Below are 15,181 nucleotides of genomic sequence, written 5' to 3'. Positions count from 1 at the left end.
CCCCCAAACATAATTGTCATGGGTCGCACAAAGTTCTCTGAGCTCTCCAGGCCCACAAGCCCATCCACAGACTCACAGGTGACACCTACAAACTAAAGAACATACCAAATCAACCAAACCTTTATAAGAAACATGAAAAGGACTGTAAAACCACCCCTGCCTCTAGCAGGCCTTCTAAAGGACAGCCTACTCACTGACATCCCCTTTGCAGAAATCTTTCTTTTTACATCAGGTGAACAAAATGAGACACCCTCAACCAACCAAATCACCCAAGGCCTGCTGATGTCGACATTCCCTTGGTCACTGATTCAGACATTCCCAACTGTAAAGAACTCATGGTGACAACAGTAAAGACAGACACAAGTGATCACAGTTCAAGGGTGTTTATTGAACTTTGTATGGGTGAGATAAACGCCTAATCTAAACATAAATCTAAGATGGGAGCAATCTACGACCATCAAATAATAAGGCAATCCTAGTAGTGTCTTGTCAAATCAAAAAGGGCCTATACAAAAAAATAATATTGCCAATCCTTACCACCAGTTACAAAAAGTGTGTGGGAAAATGTTCACCAGAAAAGAAAGAAGTGTTCTCAAAATGATAAGTCAGGATGGTAGGGCTGTGTCTCCCTTTGCCACGTTTCAAGCATGCGACAAGGCAGAACTCCTGAGCACAGCCCACTCCTTGGCCTCTCCAGCACAAGGCTCACAATTGCAGTTCAACGATACCAGAACCTTCAAGGGCCAAGTTTCTTGCCTTAGAAGGCTTGCTGCACCAAAACAACAAACAAAGATTATTTCAGTAGTCTTGCACTTTGGGTGTTCGCTTTACGCCCCTAGGAGCTCCCTCTGCTGGGCTTGGATCCTCCCTGCAACTGGGCCTACCTCCGTCAGGTTCACTACAGCCTTTCTTTTACACAGTTCATGTGTTTCCAACACAGTTCATGTTTTGCTCATTTTCATCAGAAAGCAGGGTTTTCCTTCTCCTAGCTTTCTCGCTGCATCCCTCTGTCGGGTTCACACTTGCTTATTTCACAGTTTACAATCTTCTCGGAAAGCAGGGTTTCCTTCCCCTAGTTTTCTCTCTCAACCACAAGTCAGAGACATTCGATTGCACAAAGGATTTGACGCAACCTTTGTAGGACTACAATGACATCTCACATTGCCCTTTCCTAGGTCCTTCTGGTACTTGCAGTTTTTAACACAAAAGGGGCCAGCGAGAGTCCTTCGACTGAGCACTCCTACGGCGCCAGACCAGTCTGCAGCTGGCCCTTCTCTGAGCTTTCACAAAAATTCAAATACACACAAGTTCTTTGTTTCAGGTTCCTTCGTTCATCAAATGTTGCCACTTGCAACCTTGGGCTTAACTCGCATCGGTTTGCTATCAGCTTCCTCCGACTCACCGGCTGTGTTGAACCCGTTGGCTGGTCTTGCCTCTGGAGTCCAGGACGGTACCACGGTAGCCTGCACACCTCTCCGCCTGCGCTATCATTGCGGGAGGCCCTTGTGCACTGTTGACATCTGCTCCTCCACATGCCAGCTGTAACTCCTGGTCTTATGTTTTCCCTCTCCGAGGCTTTGCGGGTCTGAGGTGAAAAGGGCAAGGGTAGTTCCCCCTCTGTCGTCCTTCCAGGTCTAGCCACCTTTCTCCTCCGTTTGAACTGCCGGTTCGGTGTAGCTGTTTACTCGTACGTTCAGCCTTGCTCGAAGTGTGCTTTTGTGCTCCACCTTTTATCCTTGTGGGGAAGGAAAGGGTCCTCAGGTGTGCGTGGTTATTGTCAATTGCGTGACCCGGGTGTTGGGACATGTCAGGTAAACGGTCTGGTGTTAGTCCATTGTCTGTTACGGTGTAAGAAATTGTTCGTGTTGGAAAAGGGGTGGGGGGTAGAGCTTCTAAATATCCTACAGGGTAGGATGGGCAAAAAGTGTTACATAGAATGGGATACTGTGTCTCGCCTGTCGGTGTCCCACTTCCACTCTCCAAAGACCCCTCGCCCAGGCGAGTCTCCCGCACTGGTCCAACCCCTGGAACTGGATCCAATAGCGATGGGCGTGTCCTGGCCACCTAAACAACAGTTATCCAGGGACTAGTGGGTGAGGCACCTTCAGGTTTCTCACACAACCCTGACTGAATGATTATGTGCTTCAAAGCTGCGTAACACTGTAAACCAACTTCCTGCATTGTGCCTTCCTGATTCCCACTGATAAGTGGTCATTTGCCTTTTCAACCATATGCCACAAGGCATACTAATAATGTGAGTCTGCTCACTGCATTCACTGTTCTCAGTGCCAAGACCCTAAGGCGAACACTTTCCCAGCCATGACGTCAACCCTTTTGGACTCCCTACTGTGGGGAAGTGTCAGGTTCCTTGGAAAATAGACACTTTTACCTGCCTGGTGTTACATTGCTTTCTTAGTGAATTTATAATGTTTATTTTAGCTGCTACTAGCTAAAGTTTCTTTAAAGTGGTTTGGGCCTTAACTTTAGGTTGAAGAATGCTGGTGGGAGCCGAAGCCAAGATGGAGGGAAGGAACAGCAGTCGTGATTGGTGGAGAGGAAAACAAAGGACTGTCGCACATTCTAAACTGCCTTTCATTTAAGAACTTCAGTGTGCAGGTCATGTTTTTTGTGTGCTCTTAAATTTAGGCCCTAGTTTGTTCAGTAGAATTTCTGAACTTTGTGATGACAAGATTTTTAGGCAAGTCTTACCCTGGGAAGAGAAGATCAAGTTGGAGAAAAGAGGACCAAATGTGTTCAGTGAATTTCAACTAACATAAGCTAAGTACATAGTCAGCTCAATCTGTTTTAACCTCTGTAGTCTTTTTTCAACATTCGCAAAACTGTTTGGGAACTTTCTTGTGACTAAAGAGTTGAAAGACTGACTTCTGTGCGCGTGAGTTTTCTGGTAGATAAGGAGTTAATACTCAGATCAACTGTGTGCACGCATATGCGTGAGTGTTTTGGTTAGAGAAGTCCGCGCGGAAAACGGAATCACTAACGTTTTTTTACTTACCTTGTCAGTTGTCCTTCAAGGCTGCTCCAGTTGACTAAGTTGTCTGCGGCTGCATCGTGTTCTACAGATCTCAACGAAGGTAGAATATAGATTATGTTTCCCTCTTCAGCGACACGTCTCCAGAGGTGAGGTTGGGAATTTCCTCTCAGGCTACCTTCATATCGTAGACAAGGTAAGCGTTTCGTTTTTTCTTACCAGCGCGACAAGTAATTGTTTGTTTTCCTGTTCTATACGCGCGCTGTGACTGCAAGCTGTTATACAGACTAACGCAAGTTCAGGGGTGAAGCTACATGCTTGGGGTATGCGTGGTAAGCACTGTAAGCGCAGTGACTGCAGGGAGTAATTGTCAATTTTGTATTTAGTGAAAACAAAGCAACAAACCTTCTTGTGAATAGCGTTACATGCGCAGATCTGTATGATTACATTAATAGAGAGCCCCTGAGGTACAACTAAGTGAAGGCATCACTCCTAGCGCTCACGTTACAAATTCGTTACAAATTCAACTTTATTTCAAGTGAAAAACTGTGGTTTTCAGTATATCTGGAGGAGCATATGTTTATCTGCAACTGGTAAACTTGGACATATCTGCTCAGCCAGTGGTATCTGTGGAGTGTTGCTGGAAGAGTCTTTGCTGAGGCAGAAGTGAAGTCAAGAGTTATCCTCAAACCACATTGAACACTATTCCCTCTGTGCTGATCTAATTTTTTAATTTGCCTATTGGAAGTGCCCTTTTAAGTTGAAGTAGGCTCATCCCTTTTCAACTGGTGACCTTCACCCTGTCCAGTTGTGAACATTAAAGGGAAGGCATACTTGTTTTCTAAAGTTTTGGGGCAAAATACAAGTTTGGTACACTCTCTTTCAAGGTAGAGCTAAGGAATCAAGGGAGTCATAAGAGAGGCAAGGCAACTCAAGACCATTTCCTTTAAGCAGATCATTTCTTTTTCAGGTAACAGTTCCATTGTTATATATCTTTTGGGTAAGAAATATATTGCTGATTGAAGAAAATGTAAACTGTGAATTACTCTCTTCCCATGCAGATGCCGGAAGGAGTTCAAAGATCCTGTGTCTGAGTTTGTTTTTTGTCCACTTCTCCTTTCCCCCTGGGGTGTCACGAGCCCAGCTGAAATTAGAGAGTTGAAAGCACAACATCTTGGTGGGTCTGCGGGGCTCAGCAGCTCCCGTGTTGATTCGAAGACTGGTAAGGACAGGAAGGAATGAGAAAACATTCAGTCTCACTCTAGCAGGCATGAACCACGAAAGAATCTGCCAATTGTCAGTTAAAAAGGCGAGAAGGGTGCCCCTTCACTAGTCTAATTCCTAAAAAGACTTTTTGAATGCAAGGACAGACCCATTTCTCTCAAATGTTTCCAACCGGGTTCTTAAACTATTCCTCAAATGCAAGAAAAGTTTGGTCCTCTGCATTCCTTTAGTGATACTGTCCTGTTCACTTTGCATCACAGCAAAGGGCACAGTAATATCAGGGCACTTAACTGCCCTCCTCATCAGGCCCACTGTACCTGCTCATTCAGCATTAATTCATGTGAGATATCTAAGCCACTAGCAGGAAGACTCTGAAGACCTCAGCATTATGCTCATCAAGTATGATAGAGCCAAAACGATCTCTGGCCATTGTAAAACTATCCTCTTACTCACCAATGGTGTAGCCTGGGCCTCTGTCTAGTGTAGAAAGGCATCCACTCCCCTATGTGATGCATACTCTGCCCTTCCACTTGCAAACTACTCTGCCCAGAGCGCTCAGAGTGTGCCAGCATAGGCTCTGATGAGCCCATGCAACCTTCTTGCAGAGGGCTTGACTCCTTAATTTGGGACATGTATAGTATGCAGTCTCAAGTGCTTGGCTTTTGAGGATAAGCCCATACAATCCTTGCAGCTCTTGCTGCAGTGACAACTCCACAGACACCACATCCAACGTTCATGGGTGTCGGTACTGGACTCGTTCTTGAACACTTGTCGCAGTCCCTGCCGACTAAGCCTTACTATGTATTGTAGTTAAGAATTCTTAAAAAAAGGCAAACAAAGTAAAAAATAGAGCAACACATTACATTTGCTTGATCATTGTAGTCCAAGATTCTAAGTGCGTACCCAAGTCCGGCAACCCGTGGCATTGGAAAGGAACTGTTGGGCTTGGGCAGTCAGTGATCTAGGCATGGTGACTTCTGGCTGAGGCCATAAAGTGGCCTCAGGGTGCCGCCAGTATGGGTGACGCCTCATGGTGGCATGCAAGTATGATTTAAAATTTCTGCATTCCCGGACGGGTGGATGGCGGTTTCAAAGATAAGGAGTCTGCTGAGTATCCATCACAACCATGGCTAATGCCTCTCCCCCTCAAGCAAACCTCAAAGATAAACTCCCAGATTTCAATCAAGGCCAACCCAACATGAGGCCCAAACCATGCTCACCAAAATGTTGTTGATTTATATATGCAGCTGCAGTTATTGGAGTGTGACAATCCTCTCAATGGGTGTTGCTGCAGCTTTAGGACTGTAGTACTACAGGCCTTTTGAATCCAATTTAGAATTTTATTGCAGGCTAAATATTGCATGGTTCAAATAAGGTCAGAGTGTGCTCTTCGTTTAGCAATCACTTAAATAGTCTATGCATATGTTATATCCGGTCATACTCACGAGTAAAGAGCTTTTCTCAGACATAAGAGCAGCCTGCACTTTGCAAATTCGAAAAGAAACGTGGATGGCCCAACTTAGTACTTGATTTATCAAGGATGAAATGCTATTAAAATGGGGTAATAGTGACATATTATTACATTGTTTAGAAGCTGGAGGAATTCGGCAGGAAGCACTACTTAACCAAACATACTATTATTTTCTAATTCTCTGGTAACGTTTTAATAGTTTGTTGCGATAGGTATGCTACACAAAGGCACCAGCAGAGTATCAACATACAATTATGTTTCATTGCCTAATTGGGTGTCCTTCATTTGGTATAGGTTAAATAAATGATTCAAATACATTTCTAGACAAGACTGCCAGTACAGAATTAGGTATATTTCTACCACCCACAATCATACATTTGTGTCCACATTACCATTCAGAAGTACCACTAGAATCCGAAGTATATATACAGTGTCGATCTCAAAGGCTGACAAGGTGCATCTTACCAATCTAGTTCACACTTTAAACACAGAGGTTGGGATGTCGATGTTTACAAGTTATTTTGCAGCGCAACTCTGCTTTGGCGGCATCCCCTGAGATCAAACAACTGTCACACCACCACAGGTCTATGCTGTCTAAAAAGGAACCCAACGTACGTAGGTCTTCATCAGTAAGATGTAGATAGGTGCCTGGATGCAAAAACTCTGGAGGTTTATGCATCTAAGATTAAAGAGACTGATAAGATATTGTTGCGACAGCTTGCAAAAAAAATGTTAGGTGCTCAAACTTAAACAGTGAGGCAATACTGAAAACTAACAACTTTAATTTGGCTTGCTTGTTTGATGCCAAGCAACAACAATACAAATGTATGTAAAAAAAGGAACATGCCTGAAAGCCAACATACCTTCCCATAAGTGGTGTGGGTGACAATCATATTTAAGAGCAAATCCCTTTTGACAAAAAAGGAGCAGAAAAGGCCACTGTGTACACTGAATCATAAAGAGCATGACATCAACGCATGACAATGGAATCAATATTTAAAAAAATAATTTGAAGAAATGTAATTTAGTCAAAAGCTAACATTTCGAGGAAAGCCTCAGATCATGCCAGCTCCCGGCTGTCCTGTTTGGTGGCTGTTCTTCACTTTCTTTATTGATTTGCTTTTGCAGACCATTTCTAACTGAATGTTCATTAGTCTGGGGAAGGGCTTACCTTTGTCGTCAGACTCCCTCTGCGCCTGCTCCAACGCTGCCCGGATACACATCTCCCTTGCTCTTAGCCCTGCTTGGCTGCTACCATCTGAAATAGCCTCCAGGATCACAGAGTCAATGGAAAGGCAGGCCGCACCATAGTACTTTGCCAGTGCGACGGCAGTGGTTGTTTTTCCTGGAAGAAACCATAATACTCAGATCAGGTGCACCAGAAGAAATCAAGCCTATTTGTATTTTATTCCTTAAAGTTATCAGCTGTTGATGCGACATCCACCTGCTGTCCCAAGAAACTGCCACTAAATGTGATGCCCACAGTAATTAAGCAAGTGTAAAGGGCTCAAATGGTGCCAAAGTTCAGATATCCAGTGCATGCAGTTTTTGCTTACAAGCATTCCATCTCTCTAGAAACACTGAGGGGTGAGAAGAAGGTTTTACAATAATAACAATATAACAATTATATGCATTTCTACATAAAACACATGTGAATTGTAAATTCATATTTCTAATTCAGCGCAATATTCAAATTAAAATATGTTTAGAATTAGCCAATTATGTGTAAACTGTTAGTCCATTTTGTGTTTGCCAATTATGGGAAAATAACCCTCTTTTAACCCCCCGCCCCAATCTATATTGTCCTTTTTCTTGCTGCTGCTTTATTCATTTTCTGCGATTTCCGTCTCTCCACCCTTGGCATAACCCACATTCACCTTAATGAGGTTCTTTCCAATACCTGTTAAGGGTGCTCCGTGTACTATTACAGTAATGCCCCTCCGGTTCTTGGCCGCGTGTCCTTCAGCAGAGATGTCGATTCCAAGATGTCGTGCTATTGCTTTAGACACTGGGTTATTATCCAACTCCCCCACAGCCTTTCCATTGTTCTCGTCAATGATCTGAGGTTTTCCAGCTGTGTAAAATCAAGGTTTAAATAAAGGGTAAATAACTGAGATGATGCCATTAATTAAGCTAATTATACCAAAAAGTTTCACCTACAGTCGTTAGTGGCAAGAACCTGTGGACATCAAAAGGAATAAGCTCTACGATACACCACCTTCTATTGTGGGAAGCCTAGGACCCAGGGCATTGGAACAGAGAATTTCACTTATGCCAAACACCTCAGTAAGTTGGTGCAGAAATAACAAGCTTTATACTGCAGGCTCTGCAGTAGTCCATCTTTCCATGCCCATCTCCCTTCCAATGCCTCCTGTATCTCTGTATCTTTTTCTCTTGGGGTCTCTTACTCATTATATGTGCCAGCAGGTCACTGTGTCTTGCCATGCATCACTCATTCTCTAGCCCTGTCTCATCCTTTGAACTTGCAGAAAAACATGGTGGCTATATGTGCTCGCTTGTATTGACACTGGAACCTTTGCTCCTAGAAAATTGACAGGTTTTCTTTGTTTATTAAATAAGCTCCTAATATGTCATACGGCAGCTCACTCTGATGTTGCCTCTGCCTTTAGATGCTGCTCCCGGGCACTGGGAGAGTGGCATATTGTGAGATAAACAGGACTAAGTAATGAATAGTAGCAGCTAGCATTGTCCATATTTAGGAACTCAGTTCAGCGCTCATGGGATCTTGCATGCGAGACATGCATGAAGTAGGAGCAAGTCCACATTCCTCGGCTTGGCCCACCTCTGTGTACTGGACTCCCTTCTATAGACATCCCACAATGAGCAGGTCTGCATCTACTCCTATCTGTTCACCTTATGTTATGTATATATTATGCACAATGTATATTCTCCTTACTGTCCTGCATTATGTAATTTCTACCATGTATAACCACTACTTGTAAACATGCGTAACCTGTAAAGTTTAAAGTATCCTTGAACAACGCGCCCGGTTACCTTCGGGTCTGGCGAGCGCTATAAATAATAAACAAACAAACAAACAAACCTTGCATACCTCTTATACGTAAGCCAGTGGGGACTATGTTCTGAACTAGAAGCGGAGGTGGGTGAAGGTGTGGACAAAGACAGAAACACTGCTGTGATACAGTCTCCTTCCTGTGAAAGGATTCAACATTCAGGAATCTTCACACCTAACGAGGTAAAAGGCAGATCAGAAGAGGTTGGAGAGGACACACCTTCCCACACTTCTAGGTCATCTCAAGATGTGATCTTTAGGACTACTACGGACACTTCTGTTTCTGCATTCCCGTCTATCTTTCTGCTCACCTTCCTCTTTCTTTTCCTTGTATCAAACCTTCCTCTCGCCTTAATGTTTAAAATCTTCAACATGATCTTTGTTGCTTTGATGACCTTTCCTTTTCATCTTACATACATTTTTCACCACCTTTTCGTGATACCTGGTCTTCTTTTCATCCTGTTTCTTCGTCTCTTATCCTTTCCACCATAAAGTCTTCAACCTTGGATTCTCTTTACCCTACCCTCCCTTTTGTCCGCTCTCGAAAATCTCACGAACCATGGATTATGTCTTCTAGTAAATCAACTGCAGACACTTAAGAATTCGGCAACAATGATGGAAAAAATGACACTATCCACCTGAACTTGACACTTTGGGCTTCATCAGGGGTTGGGCGGAGCAGTAAAAATGCGGCAGTAATGCGATTACCGTTGCATTGATGCTCCGGTCAATTCCAAGTTTGGACAGACCTCAGAGCATTCACATCTAGCTTTGAGTTGGAGGTGAATGCGCCAACTTCCTGCCCATTTTCGGCACAATTACTGCGGTTCAATTAGCGTTGCGGTAATGGTGCCAAAAATGCCCAAGTGAGACCTATGGACTCAATATAAATGGGGACTTATCGCTGTACCACAACTTGCAGTAATGCTATTTGCGCTGGGCAATATCCCAGCAGATTTACCGCTGGGATACTGCCCATTCGTGATGAGGCCCTTTGTCCTTTCCTCATGCAACCTATGACTCGTCTTTTTCATGTTAAGTGCCTTTACTATCAATCTCTTATCCCTACCCTCAATCCTCACCTGCACCCTCTTTTTCCTCTCCTTAATACTCCAATATAATAATATTCCGGGCCCTTCACTTAGTTCCACCCTTTTTGCCTTTAGACTTTGTTTACCATTTTACTTCTAAGATTGATACTCTGTGATCATCTTTTTTTTTCTTTGGGTTCTTCTTGCTGTTTTAACATTTCCCCTTTCTCCTCCTTCATCCACACCCTCTTCTTTTACCTCACTCTTGGAATATCCTTTTTCGCTTTTGCTTGAATGGGCTAATCCTACTGCTGCCCTATCTTATCCGCTTTCAGCATTCAAATTTTTTCTATATGCCCTATCTTTCTGCCTTATTGAACTGTTCTTTTAATTCATCATTGCCCACTGCTGTTTTTCCTTCTATTCTTAAAACGCCTTTTTCCAATCCTTCCCATCCCTCCAACTATTGTCACATCTCTCTTCTTTCCTTTCTATCAAAACTCTTGGAACGTGCTGTTCACTCTCTGCTTTATTCAGAACAGGAATCAAACTATCCTTATTTTGGCATATGAGTTTCACCCCACTCAAACTATGGAGATTGCTCTTTTACAAGCTACCAATTTTCTTACTTCCATCATCATATAAAAAAATCTTTTCTTATTCTTCTTGACCTTGGCCAATTCTGATATGGCAGATCACTCTATTCTTTGTTATTTTCTTTTTTCCATGGTATATCTGGTATTGTCTTGTCCTGGGCCTAGACTTAACTTTCTGACTGCACATAAGCTGTATCCGGGCTGGTAATTCTTTACCCCTTCTCTGTTGTATCAGTCCCCTGTTCAGCTCTGTCCTTAGCCCGTTACGTTTTTCCTTTTACACCTATTCTTCAGTTTTGTCTCCTTTTCCTATAATTTCTATGCTGATTCGCAAATCCTACATTTCTGATTCACTTCATCCATTTCCTACTGTATCATCTATCAAGGACGAGATGCTTTCTCTATCTCTTCATATGAATCTTTCTAAAAACAGGTTCCATTCTTTCCTGCTCCTTCCCCCCAATGACTGATCTCCTCCTTCATCCATTTCTTTTTATCTAGACTCTCCTCTTTCCTGGTCTAGTAGTGCCCATTATCTAGGTGTTAATTTTGACTTTTCTTTTGCAACCATATTCTATTCTTGCTTGGCCCTGCCCCCAACCTCTCTACAACAGTCATAGAATTTGAGCTTTTCTTACTTCCTCAGTTGCTAAAATTTGCATCCTTACAATGCTATCCTCCGGGCTTCAATTACTGTTCCTCTCTTCTTGTGGAACTGGCTGCCTATGTTCTTTCTCACCTTCAGTCTATCTTTAATTCTGATATTCTATTGCTCTGCTCTCTCCCTCAACATTCTCGCATTGTCGTATCTCTTTTTGCCTCACTTTATTAGTTTCCTTTTCTTGGCCACCCTAGTTTAGTTTCTTTTGCATCATATTTAAGTGTATCCGTGGTCTTGCTGCCTCAAATTTTTCCTCTCTAATTTTAGCCTATGTACCAACTCGGACACACTGCTCATCTTATTTTCTACTGAAAGCTCCTTGTCCTCCTTGTGTACAATGCAGATTTCATTCATTCATGTTCTTGGACCCTAAACACTGGACTGACCTTTTGTCGTCGTGTTCCTCTTCTGCATTGGCTACTCTTCGTTCTTCTCACTTCTTCCTGAAGTTTGTAAATTTATCACATTTTTTAAACTAAGTTTTGTACAGTGCGTTGGCAAAAGCACTCTATAAATTCAAAAATAAATTAAAAAAAAGTTTACCATCTAGAAATGTGGGTAATTGAGGATATGAAATTCCTCAAAGGCTCCAACTAATACATTAAAAAACTGCTTAAATTCACCCAAGCTCTGAATAAGAAATAAGCAGAGCAGTGAGAATTTGGACTGACCGGCTAACCCGCACACACCAATAACAATTTCTATCCCAGAGCAAACACTATCTAAAGTTACATCTGACCGATTCACTGAGTCCTGTAAACTGGATCATCACTGCACTTGCCAAGAATTTTGAGGACGTGAATTGGATCAGTTTGATTATCAACTATATTGTCTGTCTTCAAGAGACTTGGGCATATGATCCCCAAGTTTGGTTTGATATATGAACTTTGCTATCTCTGCTAGCAAACCCCAGAATGCAGCTGGGCGGCTGAGTGGGGGTTTGAGCATATAGATCAAAACTGCTCTTTATGCACAAGTCATTATACATGACACAAATTCCTCAGACCTGTTGTGCCTTACATTACGTTACCCAACTTACAACACATCTTTCTTTTAAATGTATATAATTGTCCCTACGGAAAATATGCATGGAAACTATGTCCCAGTTAGAATACATGGTTACTGACAGTCCATCCACTAGCAGCAATAGAGACTTTGTTTTGATTGTGGGAGATGTTAACCTACAGCTCCAGTCACATAGCAAGCTGCCAAATTTTCTTTATGAAGATTATCAAGTTTGGGCTGTTCCCTCTCTGCAACTTAAGGCGGCAAGGTGACATTATAAGCAAGCCCTGGAAACTGCTGAGCTTCTATTTAGAATGGTGATTAGGGCACGTAAAGGTGGATTTAGGGGACATACCACCATCCACACATACCATAAAAGGTACAACTTTGAGACGCATGGACTGTATCATGGCAAACTTACCCCACTGAAAGCTAATGAACAATCTGTCTGTTCATTGCAGGTGTGAAAGAGACCACTATCCAGTCTGCACATACATAGCAATAAACAATGTTGATAATAGAAGGGAACCACCTTGTAATGGCCAAAAGCTACTCCTACAAATAAGAGAAGGAGTCTGGAATAGGGAAAGGATAGATTTAGAGCTAACTATCCTATTGATTTTCTCTGACATACTTCCAATTCTTGAAATCGTTTTCTCACAAAACAGTGCAAGTGATCAGGACCCGTGGAAAATAAGTGAGACAACAAGGATTCTTCTAGTCCATCTGACTTTACACTAGAAAAACATGGTAACCAGGGGGATTATGCAAAGGAACAATGGATGGTTTGACTGGGTGTGCAGAATTTAAAAAGGTGAATTATTGGCAGCATTTAAATCTAATACATTTCATGACCAGGGGAACATCCCATGCATCAGATGTGAATATAAAGAAATGATCAAACAAAAAAAGAAAAACAAAATCCTTAATATATGGGAGAAACTAAACGAGGCAGTTAGACCAAAAGAACAAGTTACTTACCCCTGGTAACGTTCTCTCGACTGGATGTTCCTCCCACGTATTCCTCATCTTTTGATATGTATTGTCCAGCTTCAGCTGCTTCAGAAAGACTTTTTCAGCAGAGGGCGCTGTGCTTCGATTGCGTCGACTCGATGTCCCTGGAAGGCCTCCGTCGAGGGATATCGAGTCATTATATAGTCCATTGAGGGCATCTATAGCATGCGCAGCACCCGTTGGCTTCAGTACTGTTTTTTCCCTTTGCAGCAGAAATACCTGCATAACCACGGGAGTGACTGTACTCGGCCTTGAAGGAACAAAAGCTGTAATATAATGGGGAATTCTACTGTGGGGTACGCTGGGAGGGCAATGAGGAATATGTGGGAGGAACATCCAGTCGAAAGAACGTTACCAGGGGTAACTTATTCTTCAAATGGGTTGTGTCCTCCCACGTATTCCTCATCTTTTGACAGACTCCCAAAGCAGTATTTAATTTGGAGGAGGGAGTAGAATATTACTTTACATGTTGTCATGAACTGAATGCAGGACTGCTTTACCAAAGTTACCATCCTGACCAAGGGAAGATTCCAGGCAATAATGCTTTGTGAATGTTTCTATAGTAGACCATGTTGCCGCTTCACAAATGTTTTTTATTGGTACACCCCTTTGCAGGGCTGTAGAGGTAGCGTTCCCCTTGGTGGAATGGGCCCTTAAACCTTCCGGAGGCTCCTTGCTGCCAATATGTAACATTCTGAAATGGCCAGAATTATCCATCTGGATAAGGTCTGCTTAGAGACAGCCTGACCCAGTTTATGACAGGTTGGTCATCAATACGCAGTTTTGACATTATGGATATATGAAAGCTTAAAGCTCTACAAGGGTCCAACCTGTGTAGTCTTTCTTCCTCCATGCTAGGATGAGGTGGGATATAGAAACCAGGCAGAACAATTATCTGTCCCAAGTGAAAATCAGAAATGATCTTTGGTAAAAAATGAAGGTTTGACCCTTAGAACAACCCTATACTTGTGGAAGGTAGTAAAGGGTGGCTTAGACGTAAGTGCCTGCAACTCGCTCACTCTAAGGGGCTGATGTTAGAGCTGCCAATAGAAGGGTTTGAAAGGTTAGCAACCTTAAAGGACATGAGTATAATGGTTCAAAAGGTGCACCCATTAGGAATTTTAGGGTTGGGGGGGCACATTGGTGAGTCCCTTTAGAAATAGTGGCACGAGTGGAATTTTGAAGTAGGAACATTCCTCTGTCGAGCGTTTAAAGATGGACAGCACTGCCAAATAGTTTTTAATAGTACCAATCTAGAGCCCCAGATTAGCTAAAGATAGAAAAAAGGATAAAACATCCAGTGTTTTGCACAGGAAAGGGTCTATATTCTTGTCTTTGCACCAGCTACAGAATTTGTTCCAACAGCAATGCTACAAAGAATTTCTTGCTGGCCTTCTGGCCGAAAGCAAAACCTCCATTACGTCATCAGGGAGGTCCCAATCCTTGTATCTCAGCCTTTCAGAAACCAAGCGTGAAGGTTGAGTGTCTTGACCTCTGGATGGAAAACCCAAACCTCCTCTCTCTCGAGAGAGAGAAGGTCCTCTCTTTTTGTAAAACATATTGGAGGACAGATGGACATGTTCCGAAGGTCTGGGTACCACGTCCTCCTGGCCCAATCTGGGGCAATTGGGATCATGTGTTTCCCGAACTTTCTCAACCTCCTTATCACTTGAGGAATGACAGGGACTGGAGGAAATGCATACAGGAGTGGAAATTTCCAGCCCACCACAAACATGTCTCCTAGAGCTGCTCTTGGAGGAAATTCCCTGTAGCAGTACAGTTCGCACATACGATCGACACTGGTCGTGAACAGATCACTTGAGAGGTTCCCCAAATGGTGAACATCTCTTGTATGAGTGCCTGAGATAGTTCCCACTTATGGGAGACTGTGCGCTACCTGCTCAGAGCGTCCGCTGCTGTGTTCTCCTCTCTGGCTAGGTGAACTGTCGATAGGGAGATTGCTTCTTGTATTGCTCTGTACCAGAGTTGCATTGCCTCTCTGCACAGTGGTAGTGACCCTACACCTCCTCTCTTGTTGAGGTAGTACATGGCCACTGTGTTGTCCATCATTATCAGGACATGCTTTGCCCGTAAAGAGGGCAGGAAGGCCTTCAGTGCTAGTCTGATTGCTCTCAGCTCCAAAAGATTGATATGTA

The 15,181-nt window shown here is 43.0% G+C and overlaps 1 protein-coding gene across 1 annotated transcript in view; it reads right to left on the bottom strand.

Annotated features, from left to right (window-relative positions):
- The window catches only part of HYDIN (HYDIN axonemal central pair apparatus protein), a 3,273,799-nt gene that overhangs the window by 1,404,017 nt on the left and 1,854,601 nt on the right, over positions 1–15,181 (bottom strand). The window contains exons 39-40 of the mRNA XM_069654775.1: positions 7,585–7,758; positions 6,856–7,029 (exon numbers count right to left, since the gene is read on the bottom strand). Of these exons, the coding sequence (XP_069510876.1) occupies positions 6,856–7,029; positions 7,585–7,758 (348 nt within the window). The remainder of the gene's footprint in view (positions 1–6,855; positions 7,030–7,584; positions 7,759–15,181) is intronic.

Source organism: Ambystoma mexicanum, chromosome 1p (genome assembly GCF_040938575.1).
Source record: "Ambystoma mexicanum isolate Mex_15411 chromosome 1p, UKY_AmexF1_1, whole genome shotgun sequence".
In the NCBI taxonomy this organism is placed as follows: Eukaryota; Metazoa; Chordata; class Amphibia; order Caudata; family Ambystomatidae; genus Ambystoma; species Ambystoma mexicanum.
This window is presented reverse-complemented; position numbering and strand designations above follow the sequence as displayed.